The sequence below is a fragment of the Alexandromys fortis genome, unplaced genomic scaffold (genome assembly GCF_014885135.2).
Source record: "Alexandromys fortis isolate MF-2015 unplaced genomic scaffold, M_Fortis_MF-2015_v1.1 scaffold_75, whole genome shotgun sequence".
Taxonomy (NCBI): Eukaryota; Metazoa; Chordata; class Mammalia; order Rodentia; family Cricetidae; genus Alexandromys; species Alexandromys fortis.
In genome coordinates, this window is record NW_026067956.1 from 8,418,934 (window position 1) to 8,433,660 (window position 14,727).

General features: G+C 39.9%; 1 protein-coding gene across 2 annotated transcripts in view; it reads left to right on the top strand.

Moving 5' to 3' along the window:
• Positions 1–14,727, top strand: part of Xpo4 (exportin 4) — a 91,863-nt gene that overhangs the window by 59,406 nt on the left and 17,730 nt on the right. For both annotated transcript variants that reach the window (XM_050152225.1, XM_050152226.1), the window contains 6 exons: positions 4,719–4,895; positions 5,480–5,622; positions 6,277–6,422; positions 7,292–7,469; positions 12,069–12,228; positions 12,781–12,950. In XM_050152225.1, coding sequence (XP_050008182.1) covers positions 4,719–4,895; positions 5,480–5,622; positions 6,277–6,422; positions 7,292–7,469; positions 12,069–12,228; positions 12,781–12,950 — 974 coding nt within the window. The remainder of the gene's footprint in view (positions 1–4,718; positions 4,896–5,479; positions 5,623–6,276; positions 6,423–7,291; positions 7,470–12,068; positions 12,229–12,780; positions 12,951–14,727) is intronic.

The following is a 14,727-nucleotide window of genomic DNA, read 5'->3' on the forward strand; positions in this document are numbered from 1 at the left end:
GATGTAGAACTCTCAGCTATTTCTGTAGCATCATGTTTGCCTGCATGTTGTCATGCTCCCCACCATGATGATGGTCCGAACCTCTGAAACTGGAAGCAAGGCTCAGTTAAATGCTTTCTTTATAAGATTTGGTCACGGTGCCTCTTCACAGCAATAGACCGTTTAGTCAGGGTGGTAATATAGCTCGGTGTATGAGCACTTGCCCATCTTGCCTAAGGCCTTGAGTTCACAGTTTATGACTTTGAAAATGGGGTGGTGTGAATAAAGGAAGTAAAAGACGTTTGATATTCAATAGAAAGTGCTTTCTAGCCAGGCAAATACCAGTATCCAGAATTCAGGGGCAGAGGGTCTCTGAAACTAGGCCTGCCTGGTTTACTTAAGATCCAGGACAGCTTACAGGGCTTCATAGAGAGACCCTCTCTCAAAAAAGAAGAAAGTGCTTTCTGATTCCTTGGGGAAAATTTGGATCTGTCGTATTGGTTATTTACTCTCTATGGGAAAAAAAAAAGCACAGGGGTGTGGATTGTGGATAGTGTCATTACTATTAGGGATAGATTGGGAGTTGTTTGCCAATTATAAGCAAATTTGTAACTACCTTAGTATGATGTCTATTTGTATACTTTCAAAATAGCTTATACTAGATATATATAAATAGGTAGTGGGGGCTAGAGAGGTGGCTCAATGGTTAAGAGTGTTGCCTGCTCTTCCAAAGGTCCTGAGTTCAATTCCTGGCAACCACATGGTGGCTCACAACCATCTGTAATGAGGTCTGGTGCCCTCTTCTGGCCTGCAGACAGAACATTGCATACATAATAAATAAATAAATAACTTTTTTAGGAAAATGAATAGGTAGCGATATAAAGACTATATTTAATGTACCTCTAAGTTCACAGTGAAAATATAGAATGACGGGGGCTGGAGAGATGGCTCAGCGGTTAAGAGCATTGCCTGCTCTTCCAAAGGTCCTGAGTTCAATTCCCAGCAACCACATGGTGGCTCACAACCATCTGTAACGAGGTCTGGTGCCCTCTTCAGGCATACATGCAGACAGACTATTGTATACATAATAAATAAATAAATATTTAAAAAAAAAAGAAAATATAGAATGACCTCATACACTTCTCTCCTTACCATCAATCTGCCCCATCAAGCCTAGAACATGGTGGTATATGTATTATTATTGGTGCGTCTGCATTGACACATGGTTGTTGTGAGCCCAGACATGCATTCCATAGAGCTTATTTCTGCTGGTGTAAATTCCTTATTTATTTATTTTTAATGTATTTATTTCTATAAACAGGGTCTAAATGTAGGTTCTGGATGTCCTGGAACTCACTACGTTGACCAGGCTGTCTTAGAACTCACAGAGATCAACCTAATTCTGCCTCCTGAGTGCAGGGTTTAAAGGCATGCACCACCACCACCTAGCTCCAGTTGCTCTTTTTTAATACAACATCTAAAATAGAAATAAGGGGCTAGTGAGGTGACTTAGTGGGTAAAGGTCGCTTGACTGCTGTAAAAATCCTCTGTGCTTCACCTGTTTATCCTTCTACACCAGGCTGTGGAGACCCCTGGGCGATCTTTGTTCTTCCCTCCTCTTGTCTCCTCTTTCCGCTCTCCACTCTACTTTTCTCTCCCCAGCTGTTTTCTCTGCCTCTGCCTCCCAAGTAGTGGGATTTAAACATGTGCACCACTGTGTCCAGCCCTACTGCTCTTATTATTGTCCCTGTAATCTTCATCTCAGAATGTCCTCTACTTGGAATCATGTAATACTACTGAGCTTTAATCTCTGAAATTACATTCATTGTCAGGCATGGGCCAGAGCAGATTTTCTGTACCGAAAGAGTTCTTTCCAGACATTCATTTGAGAGAACATTTCATTATTTTTGGAATTATATATTCAAAATTGTCAAAGCATAAATGTACATTTTTCTGTGTTTGAAGCACTTCATATCCATGCTTCTCTACACCTTCAGGCCAGTTATAGGCAGAGAGAAGTACTGATAATCATGTTTTTATTTCTACTCCCCCTTCAAATTCAAATAGAGTAAAGTGGGGTCAAGTAGGTCCCATAAGCTCTAAGCCCCTCTCGAAAGCCTCTGGCAGTAGGCCTACAATGCTCAGAGCATGAGCACATAGTGTCTAGATTGGTCTTCTTAGTCATCTGTCCACATGCTGCCAGCCAGGCTGCTGGCCGGGCTCCTGGGTTTGGGCCAGAGTGGCCATGGAGCAGAGCCAAGGTATTATGAAAAAGCACTAGCTTAGGTTTCACTTCTCTGGGATTAGACTGGAAGATCCAGTTGCCAATTGTTATCAACCAGATTTCTCACACTTTGCCTGATGAGTTACTTTTTTTGGTATACGTAGAGAACCAGAGTTTTCTGTTTTTGTTTTTCTTTTTTCAAGAAGCTCCGTCTTTATTTTAAATCGCCATCCAGTGTGTAAGGGACTTGTGCATTCTGTTTGAGATCATTCTAATATCAGCACTTAATAAAGGCATTGTGAAGAATTCCTTTAACAATATGCACGTGAGGCTTTAACTTTTAAAAACTACTTTTACATTTTGATGCATACCTTAAATATGCACTTAGAAAAATGATAGTTGATCTTTAAGAATGTCCTGCATTTCTCTTTGTGAGTCTGGTTCAGGGGATGCTCCTCCTCAGTCCCATTAGACATGTTTATTTTGGCAAGATAAACTGTTAAGACCTGACAAATGATGTCTGCGAGCACATGCCTTGTTAAGTATACAAACAAGCCGCAGTTGTTTCTATGGGAAGAACGTATCCTGTTCACTTCAGGATTCCCGTGCTTAGCTCTCAGCATTTGATGAAATGTAGAAGGAACAGAGCTCCCTTTCCCATTGTTTATAACCGATATTGTCCTTTGGCTTTTTAGCACTGGTTTGTTCATTTGTTTTGTTTTGTTTTTTTTCTGACTTTTTAAAAGTAGTATATACTAACAAAACAGAACAGTTTTTACATGTGCTCAACATACTTTGACCATATTTACCTGAGACACTGCCAGACAATGTGGCTTTCTTTAAAACAACAACAACAAAACGGTTTGGTATCATGTGCTTTCGTTGCATGTAGTACAGTGGCTTTTTGCTGCAGATAAGAGGGAAGCCTGATTGCCTGAGCCTCTCGATACGTTCCTTCCTCCCATCCCACTCCGTATGCAGGGCATTGGCATCTTCTGCTATGGTTCCAACTTATCCACGCCTCCTGGTCATTGCAGCTTTTTAAGTACAGTGTCCTTCAGCAGAATATTAGCTAGGGAGGGCTTTTCTACCACAAATAACTCTGTAGTCTGTTATTTGTGTGTCTATTTCTTGAGAAATTCTTTGTCTCAATGGTGTAGTTTTGGTCTCAACGTGTAACTGAGAAATAGTAGCTATTCGTGAACAAGAAAAAACGGGAAATGAAAATTAATTAATAACTGTGTGAACTAGTTAAGACCTTGGCAGTCTGTGCAGCATGGTGGTCTTACCAGTGGACGAATCTGTGGGATGGTTGTGGGCAGAGGCTCAGCTGGAGGATGGGTAAGGAAAGGTCTGGCTTCTTCTTGGTTTGTTTGTTTGTTTTACCTGCTCATTCCGTTTTCTAGTTTAGTACATATTTTCCTTGGTAGTAAAGAACTTTAATGAAAAGGAAGAACTTACAGAGATCCACTTGCTTCTGCCTTCTGGTGCCAGGATTAAAGGTGTGCTCCATCAGGCCTGGCTTCATCTTTATAGTCTTAAGTACTTAGCTAACTCTGGTGCTGGGATATCTTTGACAGTTTCTGATAGTATGAGCTGAGTCAGTGGCCATTGTTTTTGTTGTTGCTGTTGTTTGTTTGTTTACTATATTCTCTCCTAGTATGTGGAATTAGCTGTCCTTTTTTATTAAAATAAATTCTTTCTTGTTAAGGAACTTCTGTGACGTTTTCCCCATATAATTCTTAGCTACCTGATTAGGTCAGTTTGTTTTTACTGATTTTGAAGTTACTTGAAAATGTTGGGCTTGAAATTTGTAGCCCAGCGGTGGAGTGCTTGCCTGGTATACAGGAGGCTCAGGATTCTATCTCAGTACTGGAAAAACATATGCAGAAGAAGTATTTATTTATTTATTTATTTATTTATTTTGGTTTTTCGAGACAGGGTTTCTCTGTGGCTTTGGAGCCTGGTATACAGGAGGCTCAGGATTCTATCTCAGTACTGGAAAAACATATGCAGAAGAAGTATTTATTTATTTATTTATTTATTTATTTATTTATTTATTTTGGTTTTTCGAGACAGGGTTTCTCTGTGGCTTTGGAGCCTGTCCTGGAACTAGCTCTGTAGACCAGGCTGGTCTCGAACTCACAGAGATCCGCCTGCCTCTGCCTCCCTAGTGCTGGGATTAAAGGCGTGCGCCACCACTGCCCGGCCTGAAGTATTTTTATATGTGTGGTGTATGTGCAATTTTCTTAGTTTTTAAAGTAGTCAATATTACTTTCATTTAGAAAATACATTTTTCTTAAAGCACTGATCAGTCAGTCTTTTAAATTAAATGTTAATTTCATATTGCCAAATAATTATTTCTTTTGTAATTTAGTAAAATTTTAGAAAACTTAATAAATGCTTGATACTTAGAGATACTTTTCTTCTAGCGTGATTTTTAAAATTGTTTTTTGTGCATAGCTATGTAACTCTTGCACTGCCCGTTTGTTTTATGAATGCTCTTTTCTTTTAGCTTGATAAGGATGACATGGTATACATGGAAGCATATGATAAATTGCTGGAGTCCTGGCTAACTTTGGTCCAAGATGACAAGCATTTCCATAAAGGTTTTTTTACTCAGCATGCAGTTCAAGTTTTCAATTCCTATATTCAGTGCCACCTTGCTGCTCCAGATGGCACAAGGAATTTGGTAAGTTTTAAGACAGGTGGAGTGGAAAATCACCATAGGCCCTATCATATTAGACAATGAAAATACTAGAAATTTTGGATAGGTTTCCTCAAAGATTTGCTGAGAGAAAAGTTTCTTAGTTTTATCTACTGGGTTCTTTAAATGTGAGCTATTACATATAATCACCTATTTATGTTTCCAGTTAGTTACTTCTGTACTGCCAGGTTCCTGGTAATGTCTTTTCTATTAAATATCCTATATTAATAACATCCTATATTCAAAGGTCTAGGGAATCTTAAGATGCCAAATTGTTTTAATGAAAAATGGAAATCCCAGTATACGGGGTGAAGTGTAGGTTTTGTAGCTAGCTATGTTACCGTGTACACAGGGGGGGATTTTTTTTCTTTCCTTCTCTTCAGTGCTGTCCTCCTCCTTTTGATGGATACCGGGGCTGCTGTCGTGGTTAGAAAGGTGTCCTAGAAAGCTGGAAATGCATGTTGGCTCTGTCCAGCTCCTCCTAAAGCCACGTGACAGGGCCATCGACACAGGCCTTGCGGAACACGGTGCTGCATTTCCTCATTGTCTCTCCTCCTTCCACCAAATAGACTGCCAATGGTGTGGCCTCTCGTGAGGAAGAAGAAATAAGTGAGCTGCAAGAAGATGATCGAGACCAGTTTTCTGATCAATTAGCCAGCGTAGGAATGCTAGGAAGAATTGCTGCCGAACACTGTATGCCTCTTCTGACAAGGTACACACAGTCCCGGAAACCCCATGGAGAAGTGCTCTCTGTTCACAGTGACCTAGAGAGCTTTAAACATCCCCCACCCTGTGTCCAGCACACTGGATCCAGTGGACAAAAGCGTGTCGTAACTGCATTCCTTGGCAGTAAAATTGCAGCTCAGGCACTACAACATAGATGATAGGGATTATGGAAAACATGGCATGAGAAGTGACTTGGAACAACCAGTTTCAGATGCCTTTCATAAACATTGTTTGTGTGTAAAGTGTTATTTTAATTCTATGTCATAGAATAGAGATTACAATCCTCTAGTGCACTTGAACAGTTGTGTACCGTAATATTTTTTGAATGGGTATATTTTGTGCAAAGGTATATTTTGTGCAAACATCTTAGTTTAGCCGGGCGGTGGTGGCGCACACCTTTAATCCCAGCACTCGGGAGGCAGAGGCAGGCGGATCTCTGTGAGTTCGAGACCAGCCTGGTCTACAAGCGCTAGTTCCAGGACAGGCTCCAAAGCCACAGAAAAACCCTGTCTCGAACCCCCCCACCCCCCCCCCCAAAAAAAAACCTTAGTTTATGTTATTTGGTTATATGGAATTTATCAATTTTCCTAAGCCTTCCTATCCTGAACTTTATGAAGTTATTGTTTCTTTCCTCTTTTAGTTTATTAGAAGAAAGGGTAACAAGACTCCATGGTCAGTTACAACGACATCAGCAACAGTTACTGGCTTCCCCTGGATCGAGCACCATTGACCACAAAATGCTTGATGATCTCTACGAAGATATTCACTGGCTTATTTTAGTTACAGGTTAGTTACTTCTTTCTTCTTAAATGTAGTTGCCAGTGAACCCATTTAAACCCTAAAAGAAGCCTCATATATTAAGAATAATAGTTTATAGCTGGATGTGTAATTTCAGCACACTTGGGAGATTGAGATAGCAGGGTTGTGAATTTGAGGCCAGCTTGGGCTACTAGGGAGACCCAATCTCAAACAATAATAAAATATATATAGTTCATACATATTGTTAAATAAAACTTAGATACAGCTGTACTGACATAGATATAGATATATTTTTAAAAACCACTGGCTGTCATATTCAGGGCCTGTTGTATGACAAATGTTTCCTTTGGATCTCATTGTAGCCCACTGAATTAGTATTGCTGAGTGGTGCTAATCATCATCATCCCCGACTAACATGGAGAAGCTCAAAGTATAAGAAATGGTCATACTGTGGTTAATTTTTAGAGCCAGAATGCAAATCTAGGCAGTTTGACTTTTAGGGTCTTTTCCTTGACCACTAGACCTAATTAGTGTTTCTATATTGTAATCAAGGGGGAAAAGACTTGACTTTTAAATAGTTAAGTATGAATAGATTCCTGATACAATTCCCATTAACTTGACAGAATAAATTACTCAAGTTTTCAAAGCCTACATGTCACCATGCATTATGAGATTGATGACTAAAACATTTGTCCTTTACCTTTGCTGTATTTTTGAGGGTTTTCATTTTCTGAGAAATTGACAGTTTCTGCACCTCATCTTGAATTAACAAGTTAACATAATTTACTTTTACATCAACTTATGTGATGTATATAAATCAAAACTGAAAGCATTTATAGTGCAATTTGGTAAATAGATTTGTTAAGTGTTCATTTTTAATTTTTTTTAAACTGAAGGCTACCTCTTAGCTGATGATACTCAGGGAGAGACTCCGCTAATACCTCCAGAAATAATGGAATATTCCATTAAGCATTCATCTGAAGTTGACATTAATACAACACTTCAAATTTTGGGATCTCCAGGAGAAAAGGCTTCTTCCATCCCAGGGTACAGCAGAACAGATTCTGTGATTAGGTAATATGAACTCTATAGCTGCGCTCTTGTAATTTATGCTGTCTCATAAACTCTGAGTTGATGGGTAGATGACTGGAGGGGTAGGCACGCTGCAAACTGGATACATGAAAGAAATGAGAACTTGGAGAAGCCTCGAGACATAAGGAAGGCAAGGGCATGCTGGCAGGAATTGTCAGGGCTATCTAGTACTGAAAAGAACAAATGTAAAATGATTCTGAATACGACACTTGGAAGTGGCATTCGCTCTAATTTACTAAGAACACAGTGTTTGTCTATCAGTAAGCAGTAATATATTTGTATAAGCACCCTTCAGGAGGGAAAAACAGTTCCTAGAAACCAGATGAGCCTTAGCAAGTATACTTTGAGTATGCATATGGAAACTGTGTTCGTGGCTTCTTAAAACTGTCATTATTGTATCATAGAAAAAGTTATCCTAAATATGTGAAACTTGAGAGCCCGGTCCCCAGCATTTACAAGACAGCAAGAGTGCCTCTGAGAGGATTCACTTTGTCTTCCTATTAGTAATGGCAATGTTTCCATCAATTATTGATGATGAAGTTAAAGAGGGTAAATCTGAATTAATTGTAGTCTTAGAAATAGATTTGGATATGCTTTTACATTTTCTTTCATTGTCTTTGAGTCTTAGTTGCTGGTAGAGATTGTAGGGATGACAACGGCATCAGTTGGTTTTTGAAGTTATTCACGGTTTTGTCCCACTTTTATTTTTTAATGCAAATATGTGTGGGCATTTAAAGCTCTGCAATAGAAGATATGGTTTTCTGTTTTCTTTAAAGTTCGAATAATAAGCTGATACCAAGGAAATGTTTGGGGCCTTATTTCCTTTATTGGTACATTCTCTTGTTTGCCCTAAATATCGGAATTCTTAAGCAAAGGTTTCTTTCTTTTGAGGTTACGGTTGTGATTAGATTTTGTTATTTTGTTTGGTACATATCCTGGTGAATGTTATTTCTAGGATTGTTCATTTCAGAGCTCTGCCGTGGCTGCTTTGTCCTAATTCTTGCAGTAAGTGCCATTAGAAACATTTTCCTTGTATTAAAAGTACTTTTTCAGTTTTTACACGTCCCAGGTATCTGTGGGAGCAAATCATTTTCATATTTGAGAGCACAAATTTGAGGAGTGTTAAAAAATATATATATATAAACCGAGTGGTGTTGGTGTATGCCTTTAATCTCAGGGCTAAGGAGGCAAAGGTAGGCCTGTGAGTTGGAGGCCAGTCTGGTCTACAAAAGCTAGTTCCAGGACAGCCAGGGCTGTTACATGGAGAAACTCTGTTTCAGGAAGGGGCAGAGGGAGGGAGGAAAGAAAGAAAATGTAATAGCTAGTTTTTTTTTTTTTTTAAATCTAAAGAGTTAGTGTAAAATTGATTTGATATATGGGAGAAACAACCTTTGCTTCACTAAAAATGTAGTCCATATTTCTGAAGAAACTGTCATTTAAGAATGAATCAAGTATCTTCATAGGTTGAACACTTTGTGGGCCAATGGGATACATTCTTGAACAAAACAAGCAAAGTCCCCTCTGCTTTTAGAGTTCTTAGTAAGGGAGAGCAACTCAACAAGTGATGGGATGTGTTGGAGGACAGAAAGCATTGTGGGTGAAAAGCCAAGTAGGGCGGGGCAGCTGAACCTCAGACTCCTGCAGGGGCTGATATAATCCTAAGCAGTGTGATCCACGTGGCCTTTGTTTAGATGATTTCTGAGCAAGGATTGAGGTTGGTCAGGGAGTCTTGAAGGTGCCCAGGGTAAGAGCATTCTAGGCAGAGCAAAAATAAAGTAAAATAGCTAATGCAAAGACCAGTCAATCCTGGTGTTCTTGCACAGCAGCCAAGATGCTAGAGTGGAGTGGGTTTTGTAAGAGATGACTTGCGGAAATAAGTAAGGAGGGAAAGAGCAATAGTCTATACGTCTTGTAAGACACCTTTGTGCTGCAGAAGATGTGGGTGCTACCATAAGGTCTGAATGGGGGATAAGTCACACATCACAGCACATTCCCTGATTACCATGATTAGAGTGCATATTGGAAGTGGGGAGACTGCCTCCGGGTCTAGTCATGGTTATCAAAGAGAGATATGGCAATGTTCAGGCTACGTTAGGGCAGTGTTCCTTATAAGACTAAGTTAAGGGCTAACTCATCATGATAACTTCCGATTTATGGGATGCAAATGTAATACAGGACCAATTTGGGAAACTGAGTGCTGCCTGGTATATAACATATTCATGACAGGATGCTTGACTCAGGTACTGATCAAGAAATATTAACAATTAAAAAGTATTTGGCTCAGTTGTTTCTTCAACTCCAGCTTTTGATGGGATTTAAGAGTAAGTACATCAGGGTGGCGGGAGAGACAGAGTGTCAGGCAGTGAGAGGGAAAGAGGCAGGGGAAGAGAGCTTGTGTACCTGTGTGACTGACTGGGCTGGAGAGGCCTTGGGTCTCATAGGTGAGGCAAGGTGCATTTGCAGGAAGGAAGTAAACTGTTGTGTAGAGTTGCTGTCTTGTGGAAGGTGGAGGTAAACCTGACAGGGGCACTGTGGGAAGCAGTTGCTTTTCAGTCTTGGGAAGAAGATGGAAACTGGCCCTTGAGTTTTGAGAAGGGTTTCTGAGAGAGCTCTCCAGGCTACTGCTGATTTCTGGGCATGGTGTAGAGAAGGGAAGACTCCCTAGGGCTGCCTGACCTCTGCTGCTTCTACCCTTTCACCCTTCTTCACTAGATGAAAGCACTTGAGCTCACTCTCTTTATGGACTTGCAGTGTATGGGTGCCCATAGAGTATAAGGAAAAGGGCAGTTCCAGATTGCCTGTTGGTGATGGCTGTGTAGCCAGGATGCAGTTCATTGCATCACGTAACACCGAAAGGGGACCCAGTACTGGGTCAGCTGGGATGATCTTGAGTTTTGTCATATGACTTGTAAGTAATTCAAATAGTGGATAACCTTGGTGTTGGAAACATAACTTCTGTTTTTTAATGGGAGCGTTTTGTTTTGTTTTTCTCTCCAGTGTTTACATCTCTTAAATGAGAAAGGAACCAACTTGGGCTCAACTTTGACTCATTCTGACAATAAGTAATATTTATTCACAAGTAGATAAACTAAGTAGGAGACATAAAATCCTTCTGTATTATCCCCAAGAAATACTCAAAATAAGGCTGAGACTGTAGCTCAGTGGTAGACCACTTGCCCAGCCTGTACAAACTTCTGAATTGGAGCCCTGGCACTGGAGGAAATTGTTTCATAATTTAAATTTGTGTTACATTTTGTTCTCCTGTATGCTAAGTATTACAATAGTAATAAGTCAATCTAGAAGACTTAAAATACTTACAGTTTTATTATCATTGGAAATTCATGTGAAGTATAATATATAAATGTTTGTATCAAAGAAAAGCATGTAATTGGTAAATAATTTTCTTTGGGGAAATAAAAGTTCAAATAAAAGAATTTTATTTCTTTTGAATAAACAGTGACATTCAACACTGCAAAGATTGAGTTGCAGTACATACTTTTAAAGTACTAAATAACCATTTGATTTCGAATTCTGTTAGGCTTTAAATTATATTTAAAATTTTTTAATCTTAAGGGAAATTTATCAATGCATCATTATTGATAAAACATGAGGTTATTAGGATTTCTTTTATTTTTGTTCACAAATTTTGTTCTAAAATTTAGAAAGTTTGAGTACTGATTTATGAAAAACATGTAAATAGTGTGGGGGGGAGGTTTTTAGGTGGAAACTTTCCTGATTTAAGAAGGTCCAGAGAAGAATCTTTAATAAAGACTGGGAACAGTAAACAGATAGATGAGGGGGATGTGGGAAGTGATGCCCAGGCAGCCAAGGAAGGGAGCTCTTTCAAAGGGGCAGGGTGGACAATAGCACTGAGTACTTTTTAGTGAGAGAGGTCAGAGGGTCAATAAATAATGCACATGTCCACCAGTTTGCTTACACAGGATTTCAGCCCTCTTGAGAGCAGAGGCCAAACTGTAGTTATTAACATCTTAGTCTAGGCCTTGATGTTTATTACAACCTGTGCTTCCTTGTCTTTTGGCTAAAGTCAAGTTGAAATATATGATTTCTGGTATCTTACTTCCCCATTCCCATATGTGTACTTATGTAACCGTTCTGGGAAGGCTTATTTTAAGATACCGTTAGGAATAAAGATTATGAGACAGTATGCTGGGCCATGAGATTTGTAAACAAGGCTCAGTACTTATGACATTCTAATAAATCTATTCTCAGATCTTAAAGCATAACAGGACTTGTCTTTTGTGATACAAACATTTAACCTGCCTACTGGAAGAGTGCTGAAACGTGGGCTTAGACTATGAACATTTAATTCTGTGTGTTCCTCCATTTTGAACTGGGAGCCACTCTCTAGACAGTGATGCTGAGATTTACATCTGCAGTTATAGCCCGAGCAGACAGTGTTTCTCATCTCTCCTCTTTCTTGACTCTGGAAGACCAGAAATAGTGTGGGTACTTTATCTTTAACTCTATTGGGAATTTTTACACATAGCCTGGCATAAAGAAACAAAAGATTTTTATGAGGAAAAAAAAATAGGGTTAGCAACTTCTGTTTTCTCCCCACAGGCTGTTGTCTGCAGTGCTAAGAGTCTCAGAAGTTGAATCTCGAGCAATAAGAGCAGATCTCACTCACCTACTAAGCCCTCAAATGGGCAAAGATATTGTTTGGTTTCTAAAACGCTGGGCCAAGACTTATCTCCTGGTAGATGAAAAACTGTATGATCAGGTGAGGATGTAAAACTGGTAACTTTTTTTGAGTTTATGATGATGGCAAGTTTAGAGGTAAGATTTTTGTTTTATTTACAAGAACGGAACTGTTAACAGGGTTCAGTAGAGAGGCAGGTGGATCTTGGAGTTCAAGGCCAGCCTGGTCTCTACAGTGTTTCAGGACTCACAGAGAAACTCTGTCTTAAAAATAAAGAGTTGGGAGAGACTTGGGACTGAAGTGCTGTTATATTACTTTTCTTAGAGCATTGATTTGGTTCCATTGATGTATTAAGGTGCACCACCATTGATTAATATATTTATATATTGTCTGAGATCTGTATGTCTGTATTTATTTTGAATGTCAGCTTGTTAATAATTCCTATGAGACTTGAACTGACAGAAAAATTAGCTGAAAAGCTTGGATGGGTTGGGGATTATCTTTTTTATTCAAATGAAAAATGATAAAAGTGATATGAAGTGAGTACCCCCTCAGGCTTTGATGGTAGTTTTGGTGTAGATTTGCTTTTTAGATAGTCATTCTGATCTTAGAAAATGTATCTCTTCTCTTAAGATAAGTTTGCCATTGAGCACAGCCTTTGGAGCAGATACAGAGGGTTCCCAGTGGATTATTGGCTACCTCTTACAGAAGGTCATCAGCAATCTGTCAGTCTGGAGTAGTGAGCAAGACCTTGCAAATGACACTGTACAGCTCCTTGTCACATTGGTCGAAAGAAGAGAAAGGTAAGGAGTTGGGTGGAACACATATTTCAGTTTGCTCTTTAGTGACTAGCAAATTGTAGCAATATCTAAGCCCGATTAGAACCTATATTTCCAGAGTAGTGCTTTTAAAACCTCATCACAGTGTTGTTACAGATGCAAATGGCAGCTTACCCGTGTAATGGAGAACTGCATTGGCGGCTCTTCCAGAGGACCCTGATTTGATCCCAGTACACAAGTGGTAGCTCTCAACTGTATGTGACTCCAGTTCCAAAACATGCCCTTGTCTGGCCTGTTTGGATACCAGGCACACACAATTTTCCCAGACATATGTTTTGGCAAAACACTCAAACATATAAAACAAAAACCCCACTTTCATGTATTAATATTCTCATTTGATATTTTTTCAGTCCCCCATGTGCATACATATGTGCGTGTACACACACACACTCACACTTTTTTAGTTTTTTCTTTGAGACATGGTTTCTTTGTGTAGCCCTAGCTGTCCTGGACCAGACTGCCTCAACTCGGAGATCGACCTACCTCTGCCTTCCATGCTGGGATTGAAGGCATGTGCCGCCCCGGCTGACTCAGTAATTCCCATTTGAGCATTGCACATAAAAGATCTCTGGACAGAGACTGCTCTTTGTTCCCAGCCGCCCAGACCCAAATAATCACACAGAAACTACATTAATTGCAACACTGCTTGGTGTATTAGCTCAGGTTTCTTATTAACTAACTCTGAAATCTTAAATTGACTCATTTCTATTAATCTGTGTATCAGCAGAAGGCTGTAGCTTACTGGTAAGGGTCCTAACATTCCGTTATGTCCTTCTCCTTCGGCAGCTACATAGCCCGCTATGTGGCATCTCCCTGACTTTGCCCACTTTCTCTTTAACTCTGGATATCCCACCTGGCTTCACTCTGCTAAGCCATTGACCAAAACAGCTTTATTTATCAACCAGTAAAGCAACATATATACAGTAGGACACCCACATCAGATCTCATTTGAGCATGAGATTCAGAGCTGACTGTACCTGTCACCTTGCTTTCCCCAGAGAACCTGACTCTACCTCTTCCAAATAGAGAGAACACCAACAGACTAAGGAAAAGCCCAGGTTGTTGAATCAGTGAATTTATTAGAGTTACCTATAGGAGTGTGGGGGAGGGGTTGTTTGCAGGTCATCTGCATCACCAAAAAACACACTCTCCCGGTGGGTGACTCTTGAAAGTTCACCACTTGCACAATTGGGGGCATCCAGAGCACAGAGCAACCGCTCAGCCAGCAGTTGATCACCGCAGATAGAAGCTGGGAGCTTCTTACTCTTAGAAGTTTCCTGAACCTCTTCGCAAAGAAATGGTTATACAGCCATTCTCATTTTGCAGTCAGAAAACTGATGATAAACACACTTAAGTAAAAAATTCTAAGTTCTTAAGCAATTATTGGGGTTGAAATAAAAACCAGTGTAGCTGCAGAGTCCATGTGCACTTGTGATGCTGTTCTTTAAAATTACATCCCGGGGCTGGAGAAACAGTTCAGCAGTTAAGAGCACCGATGTCTTCCAAAGGACTCAGTTTTGGTTCCCAGCACCCACACTGGGTGGCTCACAACTGTCTGTAGCTCCAGCTCCAGAGGACCCAGTGTCATCTTCTGGCACTTTCGGCACCTGTACACATCCCACATACAAACACACATACTTACGCACAAAACATTTTTAGGAATCTCATGCAGTAATACTTTATTCTCAGTGCTCAGGAGGCTGAGGTACAAAGATTGCAATAATGTGGCCAACCTGAGTAA